This window comes from Trachemys scripta, chromosome 5 (assembly GCF_013100865.1).
Source record: "Trachemys scripta elegans isolate TJP31775 chromosome 5, CAS_Tse_1.0, whole genome shotgun sequence".
Taxonomy (NCBI): Eukaryota; Metazoa; Chordata; order Testudines; family Emydidae; genus Trachemys; species Trachemys scripta.
This window is the reverse complement of record NC_048302.1, coordinates 110,266,906-110,288,168: the sequence shown is the minus strand read 5'-3', so window position 1 is coordinate 110,288,168 and position 21,263 is coordinate 110,266,906. Positions and strand designations below refer to the sequence as shown.

At 38.9% G+C, this 21,263-nt stretch overlaps 1 protein-coding gene across 4 annotated transcripts in view; it reads right to left on the bottom strand.

The window, feature by feature from the left end:
- Positions 1 to 3,541: 3,541 nt before the first annotated feature.
- TAPT1 (transmembrane anterior posterior transformation 1) overlaps positions 3,542 to 21,263 on the bottom strand; it is an 87,530-nt gene continuing 69,808 nt past the window's right edge. For all 4 annotated transcript variants that reach the window (XM_034771033.1, XM_034771034.1, XM_034771035.1 and 1 more), the window contains 4 exons: positions 20,878 to 20,946; positions 17,893 to 17,969; positions 9,286 to 9,446; positions 3,542 to 6,163 (listed from right to left, as the gene is read on the bottom strand). In XM_034771033.1, the coding sequence (XP_034626924.1) occupies positions 5,934 to 6,163; positions 9,286 to 9,446; positions 17,893 to 17,969; positions 20,878 to 20,946 (537 nt within the window). In that variant the 3' untranslated portion in view covers positions 3,542 to 5,933. The remainder of the gene's footprint in view (positions 6,164 to 9,285; positions 9,447 to 17,892; positions 17,970 to 20,877; positions 20,947 to 21,263) is intronic.

Sequence of the window (21,263 nt, the reverse complement as noted above, 5' to 3'; positions counted from 1 at the left end):
ATAAAACCCACTTTGCCTTGAGGGGAAATTCTGCTTGGTCTGATGAATGTTTGAAAGACTGCATAACCTTTCATAGCTTAATAAAATATTCCCATGGAAAAAGTTTGGTAGTTAAAGACCAACAAAATGCATCTTGTGTGCACACTATCAGTTTTCTATGTGTGCTTTTAAAATTCATTTGGCAATTCATTTTAGCTTAAAGACAGCGGGGGCAATCTGGTTTCAATTCTTTTTGGGATACATGGATTCCACATGCCCATTTATTCATTCATTCATTTCTCAATGATCTGAAATAAAACAAGACAGGATGACTGAAATTTGCAAGCAAAGAGAATGAAATCCACATAAATGTAAATAAATGGGATGCACAATGCATAGCTGGGCCTGGCTGGTATTCGCAACTGTGCTTCCCCTGACTTCAGCAAATCACCTCTGGGGTTATACAGAGGAAGATGGTAGACTGTAACTGTACTAAGGTTACAAAGGATGTAGTGCTCTTTCCTTCAAGGTGCAGACTAAATGTTCAAAGAATCAAAGTGTGCAGCCAGGGAACTAACAATTTAAGAGAGCCTGGTGCAATGGGAACCAATGTACCTTACATCCCTATTTGGTGCCTATCATACCAGATATTCAAACAGTCCAACAAAAAGTTTGTGTGCTTACAATTGCCCTCTGATCAACAACCCTTTCTCAAATACATCTTTGTATTACTCTGATGCAGCAAAGCACTTAACCACGTTTGTAACAGAGAGTGAGTAGTCCCACTGAAGTCATTCACTTCTCACATGCTTAAATCATGCATGACTTACTGTTTTGCTGGACTGAAGCCCAGGTAAGCATCTTCTAATAGCTCCTTTCACTATCATTGGTTCCAGTTAACTTTGTCATTCACACTGTAGCCTTTTGTAACACCTCTCCCCCCCAAAAGTCTGATTTTACTATTGCTGAAGCCAAACTATTACCTTTTCATTTCTCTCTCAAAATCCACAGGTATTAATTTGTAAAACATGAGCTAAAAAGTTAAACCTCTAACATTTTACTTATTTCTAATAAAATACATAAAAATACATACCTATTAAAACATCTTTCCTCTTTTTCCTAGGGCAGTTGAAAATGAGACCCATTTAGAGGTGCCAGCCTAATTAAAATTACAATTTGAAATCACATCTAAAGATATCATTTAGCTAAATAAAAACTTGCTACCGGATCAGTCCTGGGTAAGGTATATTTATAATTTGAGTATATTGTTTTACAAGTTCTTGCTCATTTTTTAATCTTTATTTTTGCTATATATTCTCTCAGTTACTATTTTTACATGGTTATCTACTTCTTCATTTCCCTTTGTAATAAAGCTTCATGGGAACTAAGGAGCACTTTTTAATACATCAGATTTGCACATACTGATCGATTATGTTAAGTATCTGACAAACGTGCTCCTGCATGAATAAAGAAATGGCCATAACATGACATGCATATTTGGTAGTCACATTTAGGCAATTAAGTTTTATACATCTGCTGAAACTGTTGAACTGTATGCAAGTTAGGAAGGAGATACAGGAACCTCATTTATAAACTTACCCGTGGCTCTACATAATTTCCTGCCCATCTCTTGAGTTATATGAAGTTCCTTGAGTGGCAAGTAACTACATCTTAGAAATGCACAAACAGCATTTTGACCTCCCCCCTTACAAATCTAGGCGGGAGAGAGATTTAAATATAAGGCACCTATGAGTGCTTTGTAATCATTTTGTAAATATTTTATAAATATTATTCTATTTAAATAATGTCTTATTTATTCCTTCTCACAAGTCAAGCAATGGCAGATTTTGCATTGCGCCAGGTAATAAGCCTACCTCCAGTAAACCGCTTGGTACAGTACAAATTACAAGAACACAACTTGTGGCAAAATGGTGCAGTCACTGTCCATTTAAACAACTGATTGGCCGATCGTTCAGTAGTAACATAAGCCCATACGGTGCTGTGGTTCAGAACTTGATTAAAGACCATCCAGGGAAAATATTTGCTAGTTAGTTATAAAGACTCGTCACTTCTCCCTCCCCAACTGCATATCTACCCTGTAAAACAGGTTGGCCAAACTACAACCTTTAGCACATTTGACTTTCCCCTGCTTGTCTAAGTCCATCCATCAGAAACATGCTCTTCCTCACCAACTCTAGGAAAAGCACCAAGAGCAGACAGACTAGGAAGAGAAAGGATGAAGAGGGGACAATGCAGAGGGGGAAAAAATAGCAAATAAACTGTAGGAGACGCCTACAGTGTCAGGTGGGCTTGCAAAGCCTAAGCCACACATCCATACTGCTATTTTTAACATGCAGCTCGAGTCCCGCTAGTGCAAGTTTGTCTACCAAGCTGGGAGGCAGGCTCCCAGCTGCAATGCAGACAGGCTTATCTACCTGGAGACACTCAGGAAAATTACTGTGAATTAATGAAAACTGTGAATTTAAATCAGATTAGTTAAACTGCATTAAACCCCAGTGTGGAGAGACATATTCAGAATTGAAGTGACCTTAAAACCAAGTGGGGGCACAGATCACACACTGCCCCCTTTTCATTCTTCTGTACATGCTACTTTACCACATTATATATTCCCCAACACTAATAAAGTTTGGTGCAGTAGTCTATCATGTTTGGAGAGGGTAATCTAATAAAGGATTCGGAGTAGAAGGGCAGTTAGAGAGGTGATGGAAGGCTGGCAGTTCTAGGGAGCTGTGAAATTTGCAGAACATGGTCTGTAGTGTATAGTAGTAGTGATATGTGCCTGCAGGTGGAGGAATAGAGAGTCTTGATAGGTAGGCATTAATATTTACTTCTCATTTCTTTGCTTTTGTGGGGAGATTTGTCAGGTATATTGTGCGTAGCAACCTTAAGTGCTTTGCAATGAAGTTTTCGGTTTATTAGTTTCCTAGGTTTTTTTAATGCTTGAAAGGGAGTGGGAAAGCCAAACCTGTGCGGTAGTAGAAATGCAGCAATCCTGTTGTAGGCTAAAATCTGACATAAATGGGTAGTTACTGAAAGCGAGTTGGCGGCCTACCCCAGTCAGTCAGGTTTGGATTGTCTAGTTCTCATCAATCAGATTTGCATTTGCACCAGTTCTAGTTAGCATACCTCTCGAAAAAGTTTTATGTGGATAGACAGTGTTCAGTACAAACTAGGATGACAAGGAAAAATTTCAGCAAGAGCCCTATTTCAAAGACTTCCTATTAACATTCTGAAGAGAAATCAAGTATGTATGGTTTGTATGAAGTACATAAATAATCCAGATATCATACAAACTAACCCTGTGTGGTATTTTAGAGGAAAAAAAGGAATGTATCCCATTTTAAGCCCCGTTAGAACACAACCCTATGTAGTTGCTACAAGTCACCTGCAAAGTGTGTTCACAGAATAAATGGAAATACAATATATTTAATAGGTTGCATTTTAAATGGTCACATATTTACAAATCACATTTCTACAGGAAGTTTTTTTTTAAAAAACCCTGCTATTACTGCAACTAACTTTTCTATCACGAAGAGTTGGGTTTTTTTTTTTTTTTACTTTTGCATTTGACAATACTTTGTACGGTCAGTTCCCCTTGTTTGTGTAGGTCTTTCTTACAGTAAGGGAGGAAAGACACTAAGAATAGGAACCTGGAATGTAAAACCACAAAAATTAACAGGATGATATAAGGGCAATTGAAATAAAAAAGCCTACTTCAAAAAAAATGGACTGGATTTCAATTTGATTCTGTCTCTAAACAATTAGCATTCAATTAACAGTAGGCTGACATTAGTACTTCCTGTGGGTTTGACATAGTGATGAATACACAAGAACAAAACCAGTATTAAAACCAGGTCTAAAGTAGGCTGCTTGTCCTATGCTTGCAAAAAATAAGTTCTTCATCGTGAAACCAGAATATGCAGAAATCACATTGCAGTATTCAAAATTGACAACTGTTGCAAAGAAATCCAGTCCATTCTTTTCCTTTTTTTAAACAAAGATTACGAAATTGAATTTTATTGAGTTTCACACAAGATGCACTTATAAAATTGGTACAGAAAGTCATTTAACAGATGAAAATCATTCCAAGCTTCCTTTAGCAACTGTTAAGTAACTGAAAAATTCACAGATGATCTGAATTGAATTTGAATGTGTAAATTTCTCAAGGAGCATAAAATACACCCAAAATAAAAGCATTTTAGACTCTCCTCTCGCCCTGACCCCCAGCCATTTCAATTGATTCTGGACACTACTGCAGCTGCTGTTGGTGGGGGAGGAGATGGGGCAGCAAGAGGCTCCCTTTAGAGCAGATGATGTTGACTTGTATGGTAAAGCCATTTTTCATGACAACTTCACATTCTGATCTGTTTCATAACATTATTTCTGTACATTTCTCTGTTCTGTCATATTAATACAACTCTGCAGATTTTAGGAATTAGCATGTATTCTTCCACATTTCCTATTCATAAATCAAACATTAAACTTTGGCTTTTCAACTCCAATAGATTACAAATTAGTTAATAAAAGAAATCCTGTGGTTTGTTCATCACTGAAATATCTGTATCATATCAAAAAACCAAAATAAAATTCCAAGGGAAATAATTTAGCAGACATCAACTTAAATCTTTTGAAAGGTTTTGAGAGAGAAAATAGAGGTTAATGTTACATTTTAACAGCAAATGTAGGATTCATCACTGGATGAAAGATTGTCTTTTGATTCACTTCTCTAACCTAGTTATTGAGCTGAAATGCAGTTAATTCTTGAGGGATTCAACATGCCTTTCATCAATTCCCCCAACCTTGCCACACACACCAGAAATTAAGATGCATTATACTTCATAAAACCAAGCGTTTCATAACAAAGCTATTCATAGCTACTTAAGTTTGCTTAAAATCCATCAATTAAAATGGACACTTCTGATTTTCTGTATAACTATTCTATGGGCAATTTTTCCAGCTAAGTTAATATATGGATGCCATTTTTATCAACTTGTTTAAACCAAAATGTAATGAGTAATTATTTCTTCAATTGCATTGGAATTATCTGGAATTAATGCAACACTGGTGTTTCTGGCTGCAGTTCGCACTACCTTTTCTCAATATAAAGAAGTGTCACTTTGTAACAAAATGCTTCCCATTGCAAAAAACAAGCCTCGGCTTTTTTTTTAAAAAGCCTTTCATATAGCATTTATAAATGTATATAGTTTGCCTTGCAGAACACATTGTAATTGAACAGAATAATGATGAAGCTGAGTTTGCCCAGTTATGCGGAACCTTCACTGTATTTCTTTGTATTTGTGATCCATTTCCCTCGCTGGTTTAGATTTTAGATAAAATACTATGCAGTAGGTCTTTCATTTAAGATACTGTAGTATTTTATTCTGATTAGTTCTGATACATCTTCAAAGATTTTTCTGGTGACAAGAATAATTATCTTGACTTACTGTTTAATCTACCAGTGCTTTTTTATGTGTTCGCTGATAAGTACAAGTTTTGAAATCTGCAGCTGTTTATGAAAACAACATGAGACTGGAAAGATGAGCTTCCTATTAAAGTTGTCACATATTTCCAGGTATATCCTTATACTGGAGAGACCTTGATGAAAAATGATATGTTCTGGAAGCATGGTTTCAAAAAGCAAAACAGGATTTTGATTTTTTCAGTCTATTTCGAAGACAGCGATACTGTAGCTCTGCCAAATAGACAAGAGACTCTCACAATCCATTATATTTTCCAAAGAGACAAGTTAAAGATTTCTGTTACTTGATCTGACCAGCTACCAAGCCTAGTTACTTGTAAAAATTAATATCTGTTTGCCATTAATAATTTAAGTTTTTAAATAAATATTTAAGTGCCTTTTTTGGCAACTGTCCATTCTGGTAGCATTTGCTGTCCCAATAGCTCAGTATCCTAAGCACATCTATTCAGAAAACTTAGTCAATTCTGTTTCCACAAATAGTAAACCTGTCTATCTCCAACAAATCTTTCTTTGAAGATCTGTGTTTTAATTCTGAATTGTCTTGGCTTATATCTTTATCTTCTCCATCAGGAGTCGTCAGGAATTGATCAGAGTTGCTTGTCACAAGTAAAGACGTAGGATTTTCCTTCTGATGTACAGGCTGATTGGTAACTGATGCAGAGAAACTTTCGTCTGTGGGAATTCCTATTGGAAGAGCAGAAAATCAGAATTAAAAAAAAATGGGTTAATTGTATAAGCACATCAATGAATTTGAAATTGACAGATCTGTCCATCATCAAAGCTGCACTGAGGGCTGAGAAAGTTAGCCATGCGAACAATAAAAGTAGTACAAAATAAATGAACCAATTTTGGAAACCAGATACTTCTGAATATCCTGTCAAACCACTTCACTTTTTGTTACCACTGCCAGTAAGAACCTAAAATGCTTACTAATGCAATAAAATATTGTGTATGAATTTCCATTAATGTTGTGATACAAATCCAGCAAAATAAAGAAGTCCAGGAAAGCCAGGAATATACCATATATCATCCAATATTAAAGAACAATGGGATGCAATAAAACAAGCAGATAAAGGTCATGATCATTGTGGCATGTTACAGAAAGCCATATGGTATGTTTCTGGTTTACTTGCCTGTTTTTGATGGTTTGTGTAATAAGTTTGTTTTTTCCATCCATCCCATCTGAAGCCAGTTGAAATGATCCCAATCAACAGTAGTAACAGATCTGATTTCTGTGAAAGAATCTACCTATGTTACCAGTGACAGGATTGTATCCCTAACTATCTGCATAGGAAAGCTGGATGCCCTAAGTTTTATCCCATGGAGAAGGTTCAGATACGGTAAAATAATTAACGTGTGTATTTTTATAGCATTGGATCCCCAAATAACTATGAACCGCCTGATTTGTCAGGATTCCTTCTTTTTGTTTCCATAGAACTGAACATTGGGTTTATTAATACAATTTAAAAAAGGCAGTTATGTATGAACACTTAACACATTTCTATGCTGTATTAAAATATAATTTTTGAAACAGCTGAAAATTCATGATTTTCCCCATCCCAAAGGGCAACAAGTTATTTTTTTCCCTCCTCTTAGAAACAAGATAACCAACATATTTTAAGGGAGTTTTTGAAAAACATCTGGCTTGGTCTGAGAAGCTGTTGTAAGACCCAGCCAAAAGAACATTATCTGACAAAAGTAATAAACATCAAAATAGGGGTTTACAACAGAAATATTGCAGCAATGTGTAAGACCATATCATTACTAGTTCCAGACAACTACTTTATAAAGCAGCTTCTCTATCATATCACCTCTTCCAGTCATTTGTATATTTTTTAGGAAAATAACCAATCTTTGGAGTAATTTAATAAGTCCTGTGTAAGTAAAACATACTGCACCCACCAGGGAAGAACAATCATAACAAGGTTCAATGTAGAGCTTCAATATGTAGGTAAGTATCTTTCCATTGAACAATTTCCAGAGGAAACCACTGTTCAATTTAAAAATGATTACCAGTCTAATTAGTGAGCTTATTCTTCAAGAGTAGTTTCAAACTTTACCCAGGGTAATTGCAACTATGTACATTGCTATGAGAAAGGTGCAAACTCTCAGGAAAATAAACTACCCTTATACTATAGGCTGAAGGAAAGTAGGTTAGATGAATTCATTGACACCGGTGATTATATTGCTAGCAATAGATGCTGTGCTGTTCAAGCCTATAATTGGGACACAGGGATTAATCAATAATGCAGAATTCTGCAATAATAATGAATAGACAGGAGTGAAGGCAAGCTAGAAAAATTCTTACATATGATCTGGCTTTACAGGGAAACAATTGTTGTTAAGAGTGACTGTATTTATAAAACGAAGTGATGGCATTGAAGAATTAAGCTTCTTCCACCTTTGAGGATTTTATAGAAGCCGAGAATATTTTTTAAGTGACATTCACAGAAATATATAGGTCTCTGCTTCTTATAAAATTGTGTCATTGGAGGCATAAGCTCTCTGCTGGACTGACCTGGTAAGCTTACTGCTGCTTCAGCTAAAAATAGTCTTCAGGGTGTATTTACTGGGAACTGTTGGTAAGTTTTAACGGTCAACCCTTAAAACACGAATTATTAAGTCCCACATCAAAATTAAGTATTAAAATATTTTATAATTTAAGAAAAAAATTAGTACTGTAATACTGCAACATTTTCTAGTGAAAGCGTGGAAAAAGCATCCAGACCTACTGTACGTAAGTTTTTTCACCATATAACCAAAACCACCAATGTTATGGATTTAAGCCATTTTAAAATAAATGTATGCACTAAGTTCAGCTCAATGTGATTTGACACAGTTGAGATATGGGGTTTTATAACTGAAATGCTGACAGACTCTTAACTCTACTATTGCTGGCAAGACACTATGATGTCTAATAAACACCTTACATTTCATGCTGTTCAAGTCTTTGGCAAACAGAGTAGAACACAAGAAAGCCTCACTCTTAAATTCTCAGGGGCTTCCACTGGATTCTTCCCAGAGATGATATACACTCCAACTTTGTTGATCAGAACAGTGAAGGTTTCTGTTTTCCCCCATATTATGTCAAAGAGGGATATAAAAAAACTAATACACCATTACAATTATTTATTAGTAACAGAGGTTTTTTTTAACACTGATGTTAAAGGTGCTATATATAAACTGCAGAAGACTAAGAAAACCACCTTATATACTACAAAACAAAAAACAAGGAGGCAAATATCAGACCAGGAGAATTAACGTTAATCTCACTTAGAGAATGAAAAGCTGCCTGAAATCTTCCTATCTTCATTACAATTTTAAGTAATTGTACCTGCTGCATGTCATATTTTGCCTGCATTTCTGTAAGAATTCAATGGAACATTCCTTATGAAATGACAATATTGTCAGAGCTCAAGCCAAATGTGAAATATCAGCATTTACAAGAAGGTGCTCCTCTAAATGCGCACAGACATGCACACAAAGTCAGTACTAGTTCTCATTTTGCTTCCCTACCTCCTTTCCCATACCCTGGTGGAATTTTATTGTAGTGGAGAATATTTACGTCTGTGAAGGATGAAGCACTGAATAATGGAAAATAATTATTTTGTTTACAGAACTGTGCTCCAGCTGCTAGGTGTATGCTCACAGTCCTAACATGTGAACCAAAGCATAGTTATCATGTGGTACAGTTTGTGGTAAAGGTACTGTTGAACAGCAGAGAGGGGAACAGCTGACTGAATACTAAGTTTAATCTGGAAACAGTTTCCTTTTCACTGATCATCAGAACAAGCAGTTAAACTTACCGTGAGGAGATTTAAATTTGCTTTGGGGTTTGCTGAGTGGTTTGCCTGGGGTGCTAGTAGGGGGAGGATTGAACAACTTCTCTTCCATTTTTGCCTCCTTTACATATTGGCATGACTTGCCCAACAACACAATGCTGTTAAGGACTTTTAGTGAAATTAACCTGAAAGATAAAAGGGTACATTTACATATTTGCATTAGTGGATGTTCATATAAAAACAAGTATCAGAGGGGTAGCCGTGTTCAGAGTCTGAATCTGTAAAAAGCAACAGAGGGTCCTGTGGCACCTTTAAGACTAACAGAAGTATTGGAGCATAAGCTTTTGTGGGTGAATGCCCACTTCATCAGACGCAAGACATATAAAAACAGTTTCATGTATGGTTTCTGATGTTTGGAAGGGATTTAATTTGTTAGCTAATCCTTCCAACTGTAAGGCTCTTTCTTAAGGCCTATAGACATACACCCCCCCAAAAAACAGCACACTAATTTGGTTTCAGGCTCAATGTTTTAACGTAAAGAGTTTCATAGGGTAAAAATTTCAAATGTTGCTAGAAGTCATTTGGATCCTAATATTAGTATTTTAGTTACTTAATATCAGTATTCACTTCATGGAGCAGCTATGGGAATTTCAGTAAATTTTCAATACATTCGGTATATAAACATCTACTTTGAAGCGCGTATCAAAAATAACAGCAGGTCTGTGATAGCTTTGAAGCATCTCTAATAATAATAATAATAATGTGGAGCTCTCAAACTTTGAACAACCATGGGCCACATAAGGAGTTCAAAGACTACACCTAATTTCCATAAAATGGCCAAATTGAAGTAGCCCTCAGCTTTAATACTGAGGTGTGTGGTCCAGAGAGTCTACAAATCCCATCATGCAATATTCCATTTCTATCTGAGAAGGCTGGGAGTAACATGACCCAGTAGATAGTGGACACCTAAATTCTTTTCCTGCCTCTGCCACTGATTTGCTGGGTGAACTTCGGCACGTCACTTTAGTTCTCTCTACCTCAGTTTTCCCATCTGTAAAATGGGAAAGAGGATTTTCTACCTTTGTAAAGTGCTTTAAGATTTATAGATTAAAAGAACTTTATAAAAGCTAATTACTACTACTACTGACAGAACATCAAATGCTAGGATCTTAAACATTTTTAGATTACGTCTCCATATTGAAGATGAAGGCAGCTGTGATTTAGAGCTTTGATTTACAGGCTAGTTTGATGGTTCTATGCTATTCTGGGCTCAGAATTTGGGTCTCCTGAACCTGTTTCTCACTCAAGGAGCTGCAAGAGTACCTTTTATTTCTCTCATTAGATAGCCCTGCAGCAGTTGTGATAGAGTTTGGATGGAGCCCTATATCCCTGCTCAACATTAGGATAGTAAATAGGTAGAGAAGAATGTGGGAACCCACTGATTATGGAAATCTCAATAGACATTGTGATGATAATCTAAATTCAGAAAAAGTGAATGTTTTCAAATTAAAAGCCTTAGAGCAGGTTTGATTTGTGCATTATAAAAAGACCAAAGTATACTTCAGTAGCAACTCAACTATCACACAATGCATTAACACAAATCATGTCAAAAAGAGAAAAATGTAGCATACAACATTTCTCTCTCAAAAGTATTTTTATGTAATAAATTTTCCTATAAAAGTAAGTCTGTTAGAGGAATAGGAGGATATGCAGAGCAGACCATCTTCAGTATTTAAAAAGGAACCTCTCACTTTGGTACCCAAGCAACCACAAACTAGACAAAATTAGATTCCCCCAGGTCTGTAACTGTGGTTCTATAAGGTCCCTTCTATTAGGGTAAGAGAACAGGGTGATGTCGTGGTGTCTGCTATAGACCACCAGACCAGGATGATGAGGTAGACTAGGCTTTTTTTTGGACAACTAACAGAAGTTTGCAGATCACAGGCCCTCGTTCTCATAAGGGCCTTCAAACACCCTGACATCTGCTGGGAGAGCAATACAGAAGTGCACAGACAATCCAGGAAGTTTTTGGAGAGAGTTGGGGACAACTTCCTGGTGCAAGTGCTGGAGGAACCAACTAGGGGCCGTGCTCCTCTTGACCTACTGCTCACAAACAGGGAAGAATTGGTAGGGGAAGTAGAAGTGGGTAGCAACCTGCACAGCAGTGACCATGAGATGGTAGAGTTCAGGATCCTGCCAAAAGGAAGGAAGGAAGGAGAGCTGCAGAATACAGACCTTGGACTTCAGACTGACTCCCTCAGGGCACTGATAGCCTCCCAGGGGATCCTGCCTAATATGAGGGGTAAAGGAGTCCAGGAGAGCTGGCTGTATTTTAAAAAAGTCTTATTGAGGGCACAGGAACAAATCATCCCGATGTGAAGAAAGAATAGCAAATATGGCAGGCGATCAGCTTGGCTTAACAGAAAAATCTTTGGTGAGCTTAAACACAAAAAGAAAGCATACAAGACATGGAAACTTGGACAGATGACTAGGGAGGAGTATAAAAATATTGCTCGAGCATGTAAGGGTGTAATTAGGAAGGCCAAAGCACAATTGGAGTTGCAACTAGCAAGGGATGTGAAGGGTAACAAGGGTTTCTACAGGTATGTTAGCAACAAGGTGGTCAGGGAAAAGTGTGGGACTCTTATTGAATGGGGGAGGCAACCTAGTGACAGATTATGTGGGAAAAGCTGAAGTACTCAATTTTTTTTTGCCTAGGTCTTCACAGACAGGGTCAGCTCCCAGACTACTGCACTGGGCAGCAAAGTATGGGGAGGAGGTGAGAAGCCCTCAGTGGTGAAAGAACAGGTTAAGGACTATTTAGAAGAGCTGGACATGCACAAGTCCACTGGTCTGGATCTAATGCATCCGAGTGTGCTGAGGGAGATGGCTGATGTGATTGCAGAGCCACTGGCCATTATCTTTGAAAACTCATGGTGATCGGGGGAGGTCCTCATCTCAGTCCCTGGAAAAATCACAGAGCAGGGCCTCAAGGAATCCATTTGAAGCAGTTGGAGGAGAGGAAGGTGATCAGGAACAATCAATATGGATTCACCAACGGCAAGTCATGCCTGACCAACCTGATTGCCTTCTATGATGAGATAACTGGCTTTGTGGATATGGGGAAAGCGGAGGACATAATATATCTTGACTTTAGCAAAGCTTTTGATACGGGCTCCCACAGTATTCTTGCCAGCAAGTATGGTTTGGATGAATGGATTATAAGGTGGATAGAAAGCTGGCTAGATCGTCGGACTCAACAGGTAATGATCAATGGCTCGATGTCTAGTTGGCAGCTGGTATCAAGCGGAGTGCCCCAGGGGTTGGTCCTGAGGCCAGTTTTGTTCAACATCTTCTTTAATGATCTGGATGATGGGATAGATTGCACCCTCAGCAAGTTCGCGGATGACACTGAGCTGGGGGGAGAGGTAGGTACACTGGGGCATAGGGATAGGGTCCAGAGTGACCTACCCAAATTGATGGATTGGGCCAAAAGAAATCTGATGAGGTTCAACAAGGACAAGTGTAGAGTCCTGCACTTAGGACGGAAGAATCCCATGTGCTGCTACAGGCTGGGGACTGAATGGCTAAGTCGCAGTTCTGCAGAAAAGGACCTGGGGATTACAGTGGATGAGAAGCTGGATATGAGTTAACAGTGTGCCCTTGTTGCATATTGGGCTGCATTAGAAGGAGCATTGCTAGCAGATGGAGGGAAGTGATTATTCCCTTCTATTCGGCACTGGTGAGGCCACATCTGGAGTATTGCGTCCAGTTTTGGGCCCCTCACTACAGAAAGGATGTGGACAAATTGGAGAGAGTCCAGTGGAGGGCAAAAAAAAAATGATTAGGGGACTGGGACACATGATTTATGAGGAGAGGCTGAGGGAACTGGGCTTATTTAGTCGGCAGAAGAGAGGAGTCGGGGGGATTTGATAGTAGCCTTCAACTACCTGAAAGGGGGTGGGGGGGGTTCCAAAGAGGATGGAGCTAGGCCGTTCTCAGTGGTAGCAGATGACAGAACAAGAAGCAATGGTCTCAAGTTGCAGTGGGGGAGGTCTAGGTTGGATATTAGGAAAAATTATTTCACTAGGAGGGTGGTGAAGCACTGGAATGGGTTACCTAGGGAGGTGGTGGAATCTCCATCCTTAGAGTTTTTTAAGGCCCAGCTTGACAAAGCCATGGCTGGTATGATTTAGTTGGGGTTGGTCCTGCTTTGAACAGGGGGTTGGACTAGATGACCTCCTGAGGTCTCTCTGGCCCTAATCTTCTATGATAATAGTTTTTCTTTCTACAAAGACATGTTTTCTTTCCCCACACCAACTTTCCAAAAAGGCCTTCAGGAGTTTTCCCCAAAACAAGATACTTTCACAGATATGTACTATTGTTTCAAAAAATGACGGTTTCATGGCCTAATCCAATTCAATGATTGTTGGATCAGGATGTTGGTGGGTTACAACTCACCCTTCTGATGTATTAATACCAGATTTTCGTCCTGGATTACATAAGAGCTTCCAAAAAATTTTCTGTCACAGGGCTTTGGGTTTCTAACTACTGGGAGGGCAGAAGTGGGTCAGATTAGTTTACTGTGAACAACTCAAAATCATAAAATTAAATCAAAACGCAAATTACAAATCTTGGGCAAAACTTAATATTTTTTATTACATTTAATAATGTAACTTAATAAAGAATTATTGTTGCACCCCATCAAAACAATTTCCTCCTTATTTTAATCTAAATCCTTTGTGATAAAATCTTAAAGCTTTATCTAGGCATTGTTTCTCACATCTGTATTATACCTAAATTCTCTCACATTGCAGATAATTCCACTTATGTAGATTATAATTACAGACACTGAAAGCAGTGTGCAGAACTTGGAATTACTCAGAGGATTTAGGAGATGTACTAATTCTAAACCTGAGATCACAGCAAAAGAATAAGGTCCATTCTCACTTTGAAATTCATATAGTATGACAAAATCTAATCTAAAACTAAATCCAAAGAAGAAACAGGTCACAGCTGTCTTTATTCATATATACTTAACATATCACTACAGACTCTGTCTCCTGCCATTTTGAAGGTCAATGTCCCATTTGGAGCAGAATTGGTGAGTTGGAGTCAGGTGTTTTATTGGTGTAATTTTTTTATTTACAAAATGTACACAGGCCCCGTTTCTTTGAATTGGGGTGGTAACAAACAACACACAGACAACTCCCTTCCTGCAGAAACCTCAGACCAGGCACTTCTGCCCTGGACCCAGGATTCCTGCACTTTGTTTCTCTCTAAGGCCATACCCAAGTCTTACTGCTCAACACAGAGGGTATGTCTTTGAGTATGTCTACACAGCAAAGAAAAACCTGTGTCTGGCATGTGCCAGCTGACTTGGGCTCTTGATCTGTGGGCCTGTTTCACTGCTGTGTAGACTTCCGGGCTTGGGCTGAAGCCTGAGCTCTGGGACCCTCCCACCTCGCAGGGTCCTAGAGTCCGGGCTCCAGCCGTCTACACAGCAGTGAAACAGCTCCGCAGCCTGATCCGTAATTGGCCAGCTGTGGTACAGGCCAGCTATGGGTTTCTCTTTGCTGTGGAGAAATGTCCTTTGTGATCCTGGGAGCCCTTCAACGCCAGCTGGCTGAGGGGGTCTCACCCCATACTGTAACTCACATCAGGCCTGACACACACACTGCATCAACACACTGTTGTCATAATATATATCTAAAAAGTGTCACATAAATTGTATATAAACTGGTGACACGCAGGTCCTAGAAATCATTGTATGATGCACATATGGGTTGGGTACAAAGTTATAGATGTGTGTTGGAAATGTGTTCTTAAAATGTGTCTTGGAAGACAGAGCATAAAACTTAGTCTGCCCTAGACAAAGGAATGTGTATTCACCAGTCTGATTGGCTTGGTTACCAGCAGAAGACAATGGAAGTATATTTACATATAAGGTAAACAAAGCCATCAAGCTAAATGAGCAGGGGAGAAGAGTGTTTAACAATGATACTAAGGGAGAAAATCTGCACCCCAGGAAGACTTTCTGGCTCTTGAGACAGAGACAATGGAGTTTGAGTAATATAAGGGGAGAAAAAAGATTTTTTAGTTATCCATCACTGAGGGGACAACAGGGTACAGCACCTAGGAAAGCTGGATCCTCGTGGTCTGAAAGGCAAGAACTGCTGGAAACTTTATATAGTGAGAAACTGCTTAGGCAAAAATTGTAACTTGCTAAAGTTAAGTTTTAGTCACTAGAAAGCTTGTTTTGTTTTGTTTGTAACCAGACCAATATCTTTTATTCTTGCCTAGTATCACTTAAATCTCTGTACTCAAACTTCTTCTTATTTTGTTACAAAACTATCTCAGTTCTGGTATATTAAAGTGAAGTGGGAGTCTTCAGCTAAACCAATTGGCAGAGTCCTGAAGAGTTTGCTGGCCTGATACACAGCTGAGCAACAGCAAAACTCTCATTTGCTGAGGCTGAAGGATAACACAGTGGCTCACAATTCTGGGTGTCCTGAGCAGGATGTCAGTCTTCTCTGCAGTTAACTTGGTTTTGCCTAGCCTGGGTGTGAGCAGACACATTGAAAAGACACACTCAAGTTACAATATCCTCACTGGTGCTGCACTCACTAGTGAGAGTTGGTAGGATTTCAGTGGGCGTATCCCATAGTCTTGTGCTGCACTAAGCTGAGATGCTAACTGTTGGAGAATTTTTAGAAGGCACTGAAGGACTATCAGCATTCAAAGGGTTTATCTTGCATCCTCACAGCAAAGTGGGCTGGTAACCAGCCCATCTGAAAGCAGCACCCAGACTTTAGTCTATGCCACCGGACAGGCCAACTAGCTGGGGCTGAAAGCACCACTCAGCTTGGGACAGAGGATTTTATATGTGGATGTAAGAATCTGGGTTAATGTTATAGTGAAAACATGCCCAGATATTCTTCTCAACTTGCCCCAGCCCCTGAGTTTTATATCTGGCAAACCTCTAGCACAAGCATAGACGCCGACTTTCCAAAGTTCGGGGGCGGGGGGGCGGTTCGGGGTTGACCCAAGCCCCACCCCACCCCACCCCTTCACCCAAGGCCCCAACCCTGCCCCGCCTTTTTCCACCCAGTTCTGCCCCCTCCCTTGAGCGCGCCACATGCTCGCTCTCTCCTCCCTCAGACCCTTCTGCCTGCATGCCGTGAAACAGCTGATAAAATGGCGGGTGGGAGGCGCTAATCCACGGGGCCCGCCAGTGGGCGGGAGGCACTGGGAGTGGGGTGGGGAGCTGATAGAGGGGCTGCTGGTGGGTGCTCATTACCTACCACTTTCCCCCAGGTGTGCTCCAGGCCCGGAGCACCCATGGAGTTGGCACCTATGAGCCCAAGGCTACTTACTGAGACCACATGGCCTAGAAAGGAGAGTCTGGGCATCTACCCTCCTTCTGTGCAGCAACTTTGCAATAGGTAGGAACCTTAAGGCTTCACCCATACAATACCCTTAATGATTCTCTGGGTGTGGTTACTGCTTGACATCGTTAGCTCTTTCCAGAGGGAGTTTATCCAGGAAGGCATATGCTTCAATACCACCCAATGTGCAAGGCGGCACTGTCATGTGATCTTTCAATTTAAAATCTTTTTTTCCAAGTTCTTCAGTTTACCAGCTGAGTGGTATAAGTATTCAGTCACTGAATACAATCGTGGTCATTAGCAGTTACATGAGTCTACTTTGCACACTATAAAAATCTATTTCAATTTTAGTTTTTAAATGCACTAGCATTTTGTATTTACTTGCAATCTTATTTGTTAATTAGTTAAAAATTGTTTCAGGTGGGGAATGAGCCAAAATGTCCCCTTAAGCCCAAATGAGGCATGCAATTACCTTATTATGAATCATAAATACGGCACAGAAAAACTACAGATATCCACCTCCACTTGGATTTAGATTAAATGTATGTGAGGACCTATTTTTTCTAAGGGCAGCACTTGTGTGCTCCAGATCAGGGTGACTACCATCTGCTCCATTCTATCCAAATTTGATGTCGTCCTTGAGCTCCTGGTCAACTGCCAAAGTTAACTTTTCTCAGCTGGGGGTTTTATGCCTCTTGTTTAAGCAAACACAGCATTATTAATTATTGTACAAGATTCTGTGAGGTCGTATGATAAGCTAATCACTATATTAAATAGCTAGGATTACATACAACCTCAGGAAATGTAAAATAACACACGTTTAATTCAAAGAAGAAATATATAAAACACTCCTTATACCCTATTTGACCCAGTCATATCTGGTCTCATTTTGTTGACCGTAATCGTAACTTCTCACTAATTGAAAAGGAAGGCTCTGAAACTGATGCAAAAGTTTATCCGCAAATTGCTCAGTGGCTGTTATTTTTATTCTCCCATGCCTCAGCCAAAGCATGTACTTTTGCGAAGAGTGTGAGCTCCATACAGGTAATCTCAGCTTCTGCTGCTAGATCCAACTATGACTGTTCTGCAATGCATTTTATGTAAATTTCACACCTATTGGGCTCCATGGAGAAGAGACTGTATTATGACTGTACCTTGAAACATCAACAGAGCAAATTATTTCTTACAATCTTTTAGTTAAACAGTAAATACCGTTCAATAATTGCTTTTGTGTTCCGCTTACCCACAATAGAAGAGCACAACACAGGCATAAGCCAAGACTCCTTGTACTTTTATTGAGCTTGTTACGACTCTGATGAGCTGTTTAAAAATAAAAGTTCAACAGTTCAGGCACATAGATTAATAATTAATAGAATATTTAAAGAGGGCATTTACATTGAGTGAAGTTTGACAAAAATGAGAATATTTATACTAAGGACAATTAACTTTGTAATGTTCTGTATTCCTCTTGATATTGCTAATTATTCAAGAATTATCTGAATAAATATTACACGAGTATCTGCTATTACTTGACTTGCAATAGAGTTGTAATTCTAGTAGGGTTGTTGATTAATTGTAGTTAACTCAAGCAATTAACTCAAAAAATTAATTGTGATTAATCGCAGCTTTAATCGCACTGTTAAGCAAGAGAATACCAACTGAAATTTATTAAATATTGCTGGATGTCTTTCTACATTTTCATATGTATTGTATTCTATGTTGTAACTGAAATCAACGTGTATATTATTTTTGATTACAAATATTTGCAATGTAAAAATGAAACAAAAGAAATAGTGTTTTTCAGTTCACCTCATAGAAGTACTGTAGTGCAATCTTTGTCGTGAAAGCGCAACTTAGAAATGTAGATTTTTTTTGTTACATAACTGCACTCAAAAACAAAACAGTGTGATTAATCACGCGATTAATCACCTGACAGCTCTAAATTCTAGTAATAACTCTATACTCTGTTGCTATATAAATGATTGATATCAAGTTCAGCATTATGAATTCTTGACAGAATCAAGAAAGAAATGATGGGCTGGAAGAGGATTCCAGTTATTGATACAAATATCTGAGGCAACTACCCAATATATATGTGTGGAAATCACATTAAAGATATTGATGTAGTGAACCAGAATTGTAATGTATCACTCTGCACTAAAGAAAACTTGAGACAGCTATTTTGTGGACTCAGCAAGTTATGGAACCTATCTGCTTGCAAAGTTTGAACACCAAGAAATCACAAGTTCGTTTTCAGTGAGCAGTTAAGGCCCAAATTCAGGAAAACACTTAAGCTTGGGCTTAAGTCCCATCCTTGTTAAGGACAGCATTTCAGCACATGCTGAACTTTAGACATGTACTTAAGTCCCATCTTGAATAGGGATGCGTTCCATAATTGAAGTCTAAGTAGATAACTGTAATTTTGACCATAGTAGATGTTGGTCCCTGCTGAACTTAACTAGACAAAGTTATCAGTAACATTTTTGCTGGATCCCTGTGGGACAGTATTGCAACAAAAAAATGAAAAATGTTACATCACTAATCACTCTACCAGTAACATTATGGAACTCTGATGGCAGAGTTGGTGCTTCTGTCCAATGCCATTATGACTAAGGGCTCGTCTACACAGAGATATTGACCAGAACAATGATTGCAGAATATGGTATTCCAGAATAGCTCCCTTTGTAGTCACTAGTTCAGAATAAAAGTCACTTTATTTTGGAATAATTTATGTGCTCAGAAATCACAAAATGCACTAATTATTCCAAAATAAAGTGCCTTTAATTCTGGAATAGCATGCCGACATGGGCTGGGGGGTTGGAGGAAGGGTGGGGGAGAGGAAACACAGGGAGCTAATCCAGAACAGTTTATACCACAATAGTTATTCTGGTCCCCTCCCCTGTGCAGACAAGCCCTAAGCCACTGAACATACCAGTGCAGGGAAGGGCATGATAAGAAAACACTGAAGGTGTTTTATAAAATTTTTCCTACCAAGAGCCTTCGAAACCTGCACAACTGTCAGCTTCCTGGCAGCCAGCTGCTTTTGCTATTCTGACTGAACAATCAGGATACTTGCCAAAAGGAATAAATGTTCAATCAGTATGGCGGTAGCCTGTTCCACTATAATGGTCCAAGTCATTATAAATTCCATAGTAGTAATCTGCATTTAATCCTCTATGCTGGGAGGATAAAAAACACTAACACATACATCAAGTCATGACTCTGTATCAAGTGGTATAGATTTCCTTATGTTGAGTGCTAAGTCAGACGTGTAGCATCATTTAGAGGTGTTAAAATATAAAGAAGTGCTCATTTCACATTCACATAATTTTTTCAACACAATGAGCTGTGCAGCCTACTAGCAACAACTATACTTACATCAAACCTCTCCACAGAAGTAACAATCAAGCCCTCTAACCTTAGCTCACTTCCCACATAACAGGGGGTGGGGTGGGAAGGAAGGGTGTTCCAGCATGTCCAAAAGAAAGAAACTAAGCCTTTTTTGGACCAAGGAGTGGAGTGAATTCTGAAGTTGAGGGACCCTCATGTAGAACAATCTTGTGGTTAAGGCACTGAACCTGAGTTTAAGAGATGTAGGTTCAACTCCTGGCTCTGCCAGAGACTTCCTATGTGACTTTAGTCAAGTCACTTAATCTCTGTGCCTCATTCTTATATATAAAAAGACGATAATGCTTCCCTACCTCACACAGGGTTGTGAGGATCAATTAATTGTTTGTGACCCACTCAGATATTAGGGTGATTGTGGCCATATAACCAAATAGACAGCCCCCTCTCCGTTATATGAAGAAAACTCCAACAAATATGTGTATGTTGACCTCAACTGTGGCAGCAATGGAAAGAGACAGAGAGCATTTCTTAGGCAATCAGGTTCCTAACTCATTTACAGGTTAAAACCCAACACCATGAACTCTACCAGGAAACTTAGCAGCAGCCTGTATAAATCCTGGGGCATTTATGCTCCTGGCGTGAAGTTACATCTAATAATCATTCACTTTATTCTGCTGCAGCTTCACTTTCTATGTGGCCTTAAAATAGAGCACCATGTCTCCTGGTGGCAAAGACATGGGTCCTCATCTATTTCACACTGAGTTTCTTCAGAAAAATAAAGCATTTTTCTATGACCTTGAATTAATCTTTTATCCCTAAGCAGAATTCTTACTAACCACTGAGAGATTTTTGGTCTGAAAAATGAAAATACATGACTTACTAAAACAGCCAATGGGAGAGGAATAAAACCCATTCTCCTGGAAACAGAATCGCTGTAATCTGTGTATGCCTGCAAAAAAAGAATTGGAATTTGAGGCATCTCTCCCCTATTTTGGCTTGGCACACATTCTAGGAAGGTAACAATCACTACTAGCATACATATTACATTGATAAAGAAGTAACTATTTAAATCTGGTAAACAACTGCTTTCACAGAAATCTACATAGATATGCAAATGTAAATATCTGTTTGTGTGAATACAATTAACAGTAACATGACTGTTAAAATTAGCCACAGAGCTCTAAATCAAGAGCAATTAGGAAATTATAACTCAAACCATGCCAAAGCATTTCAAAAGCGCACTACTGCCACTTCACTTAGAGATAT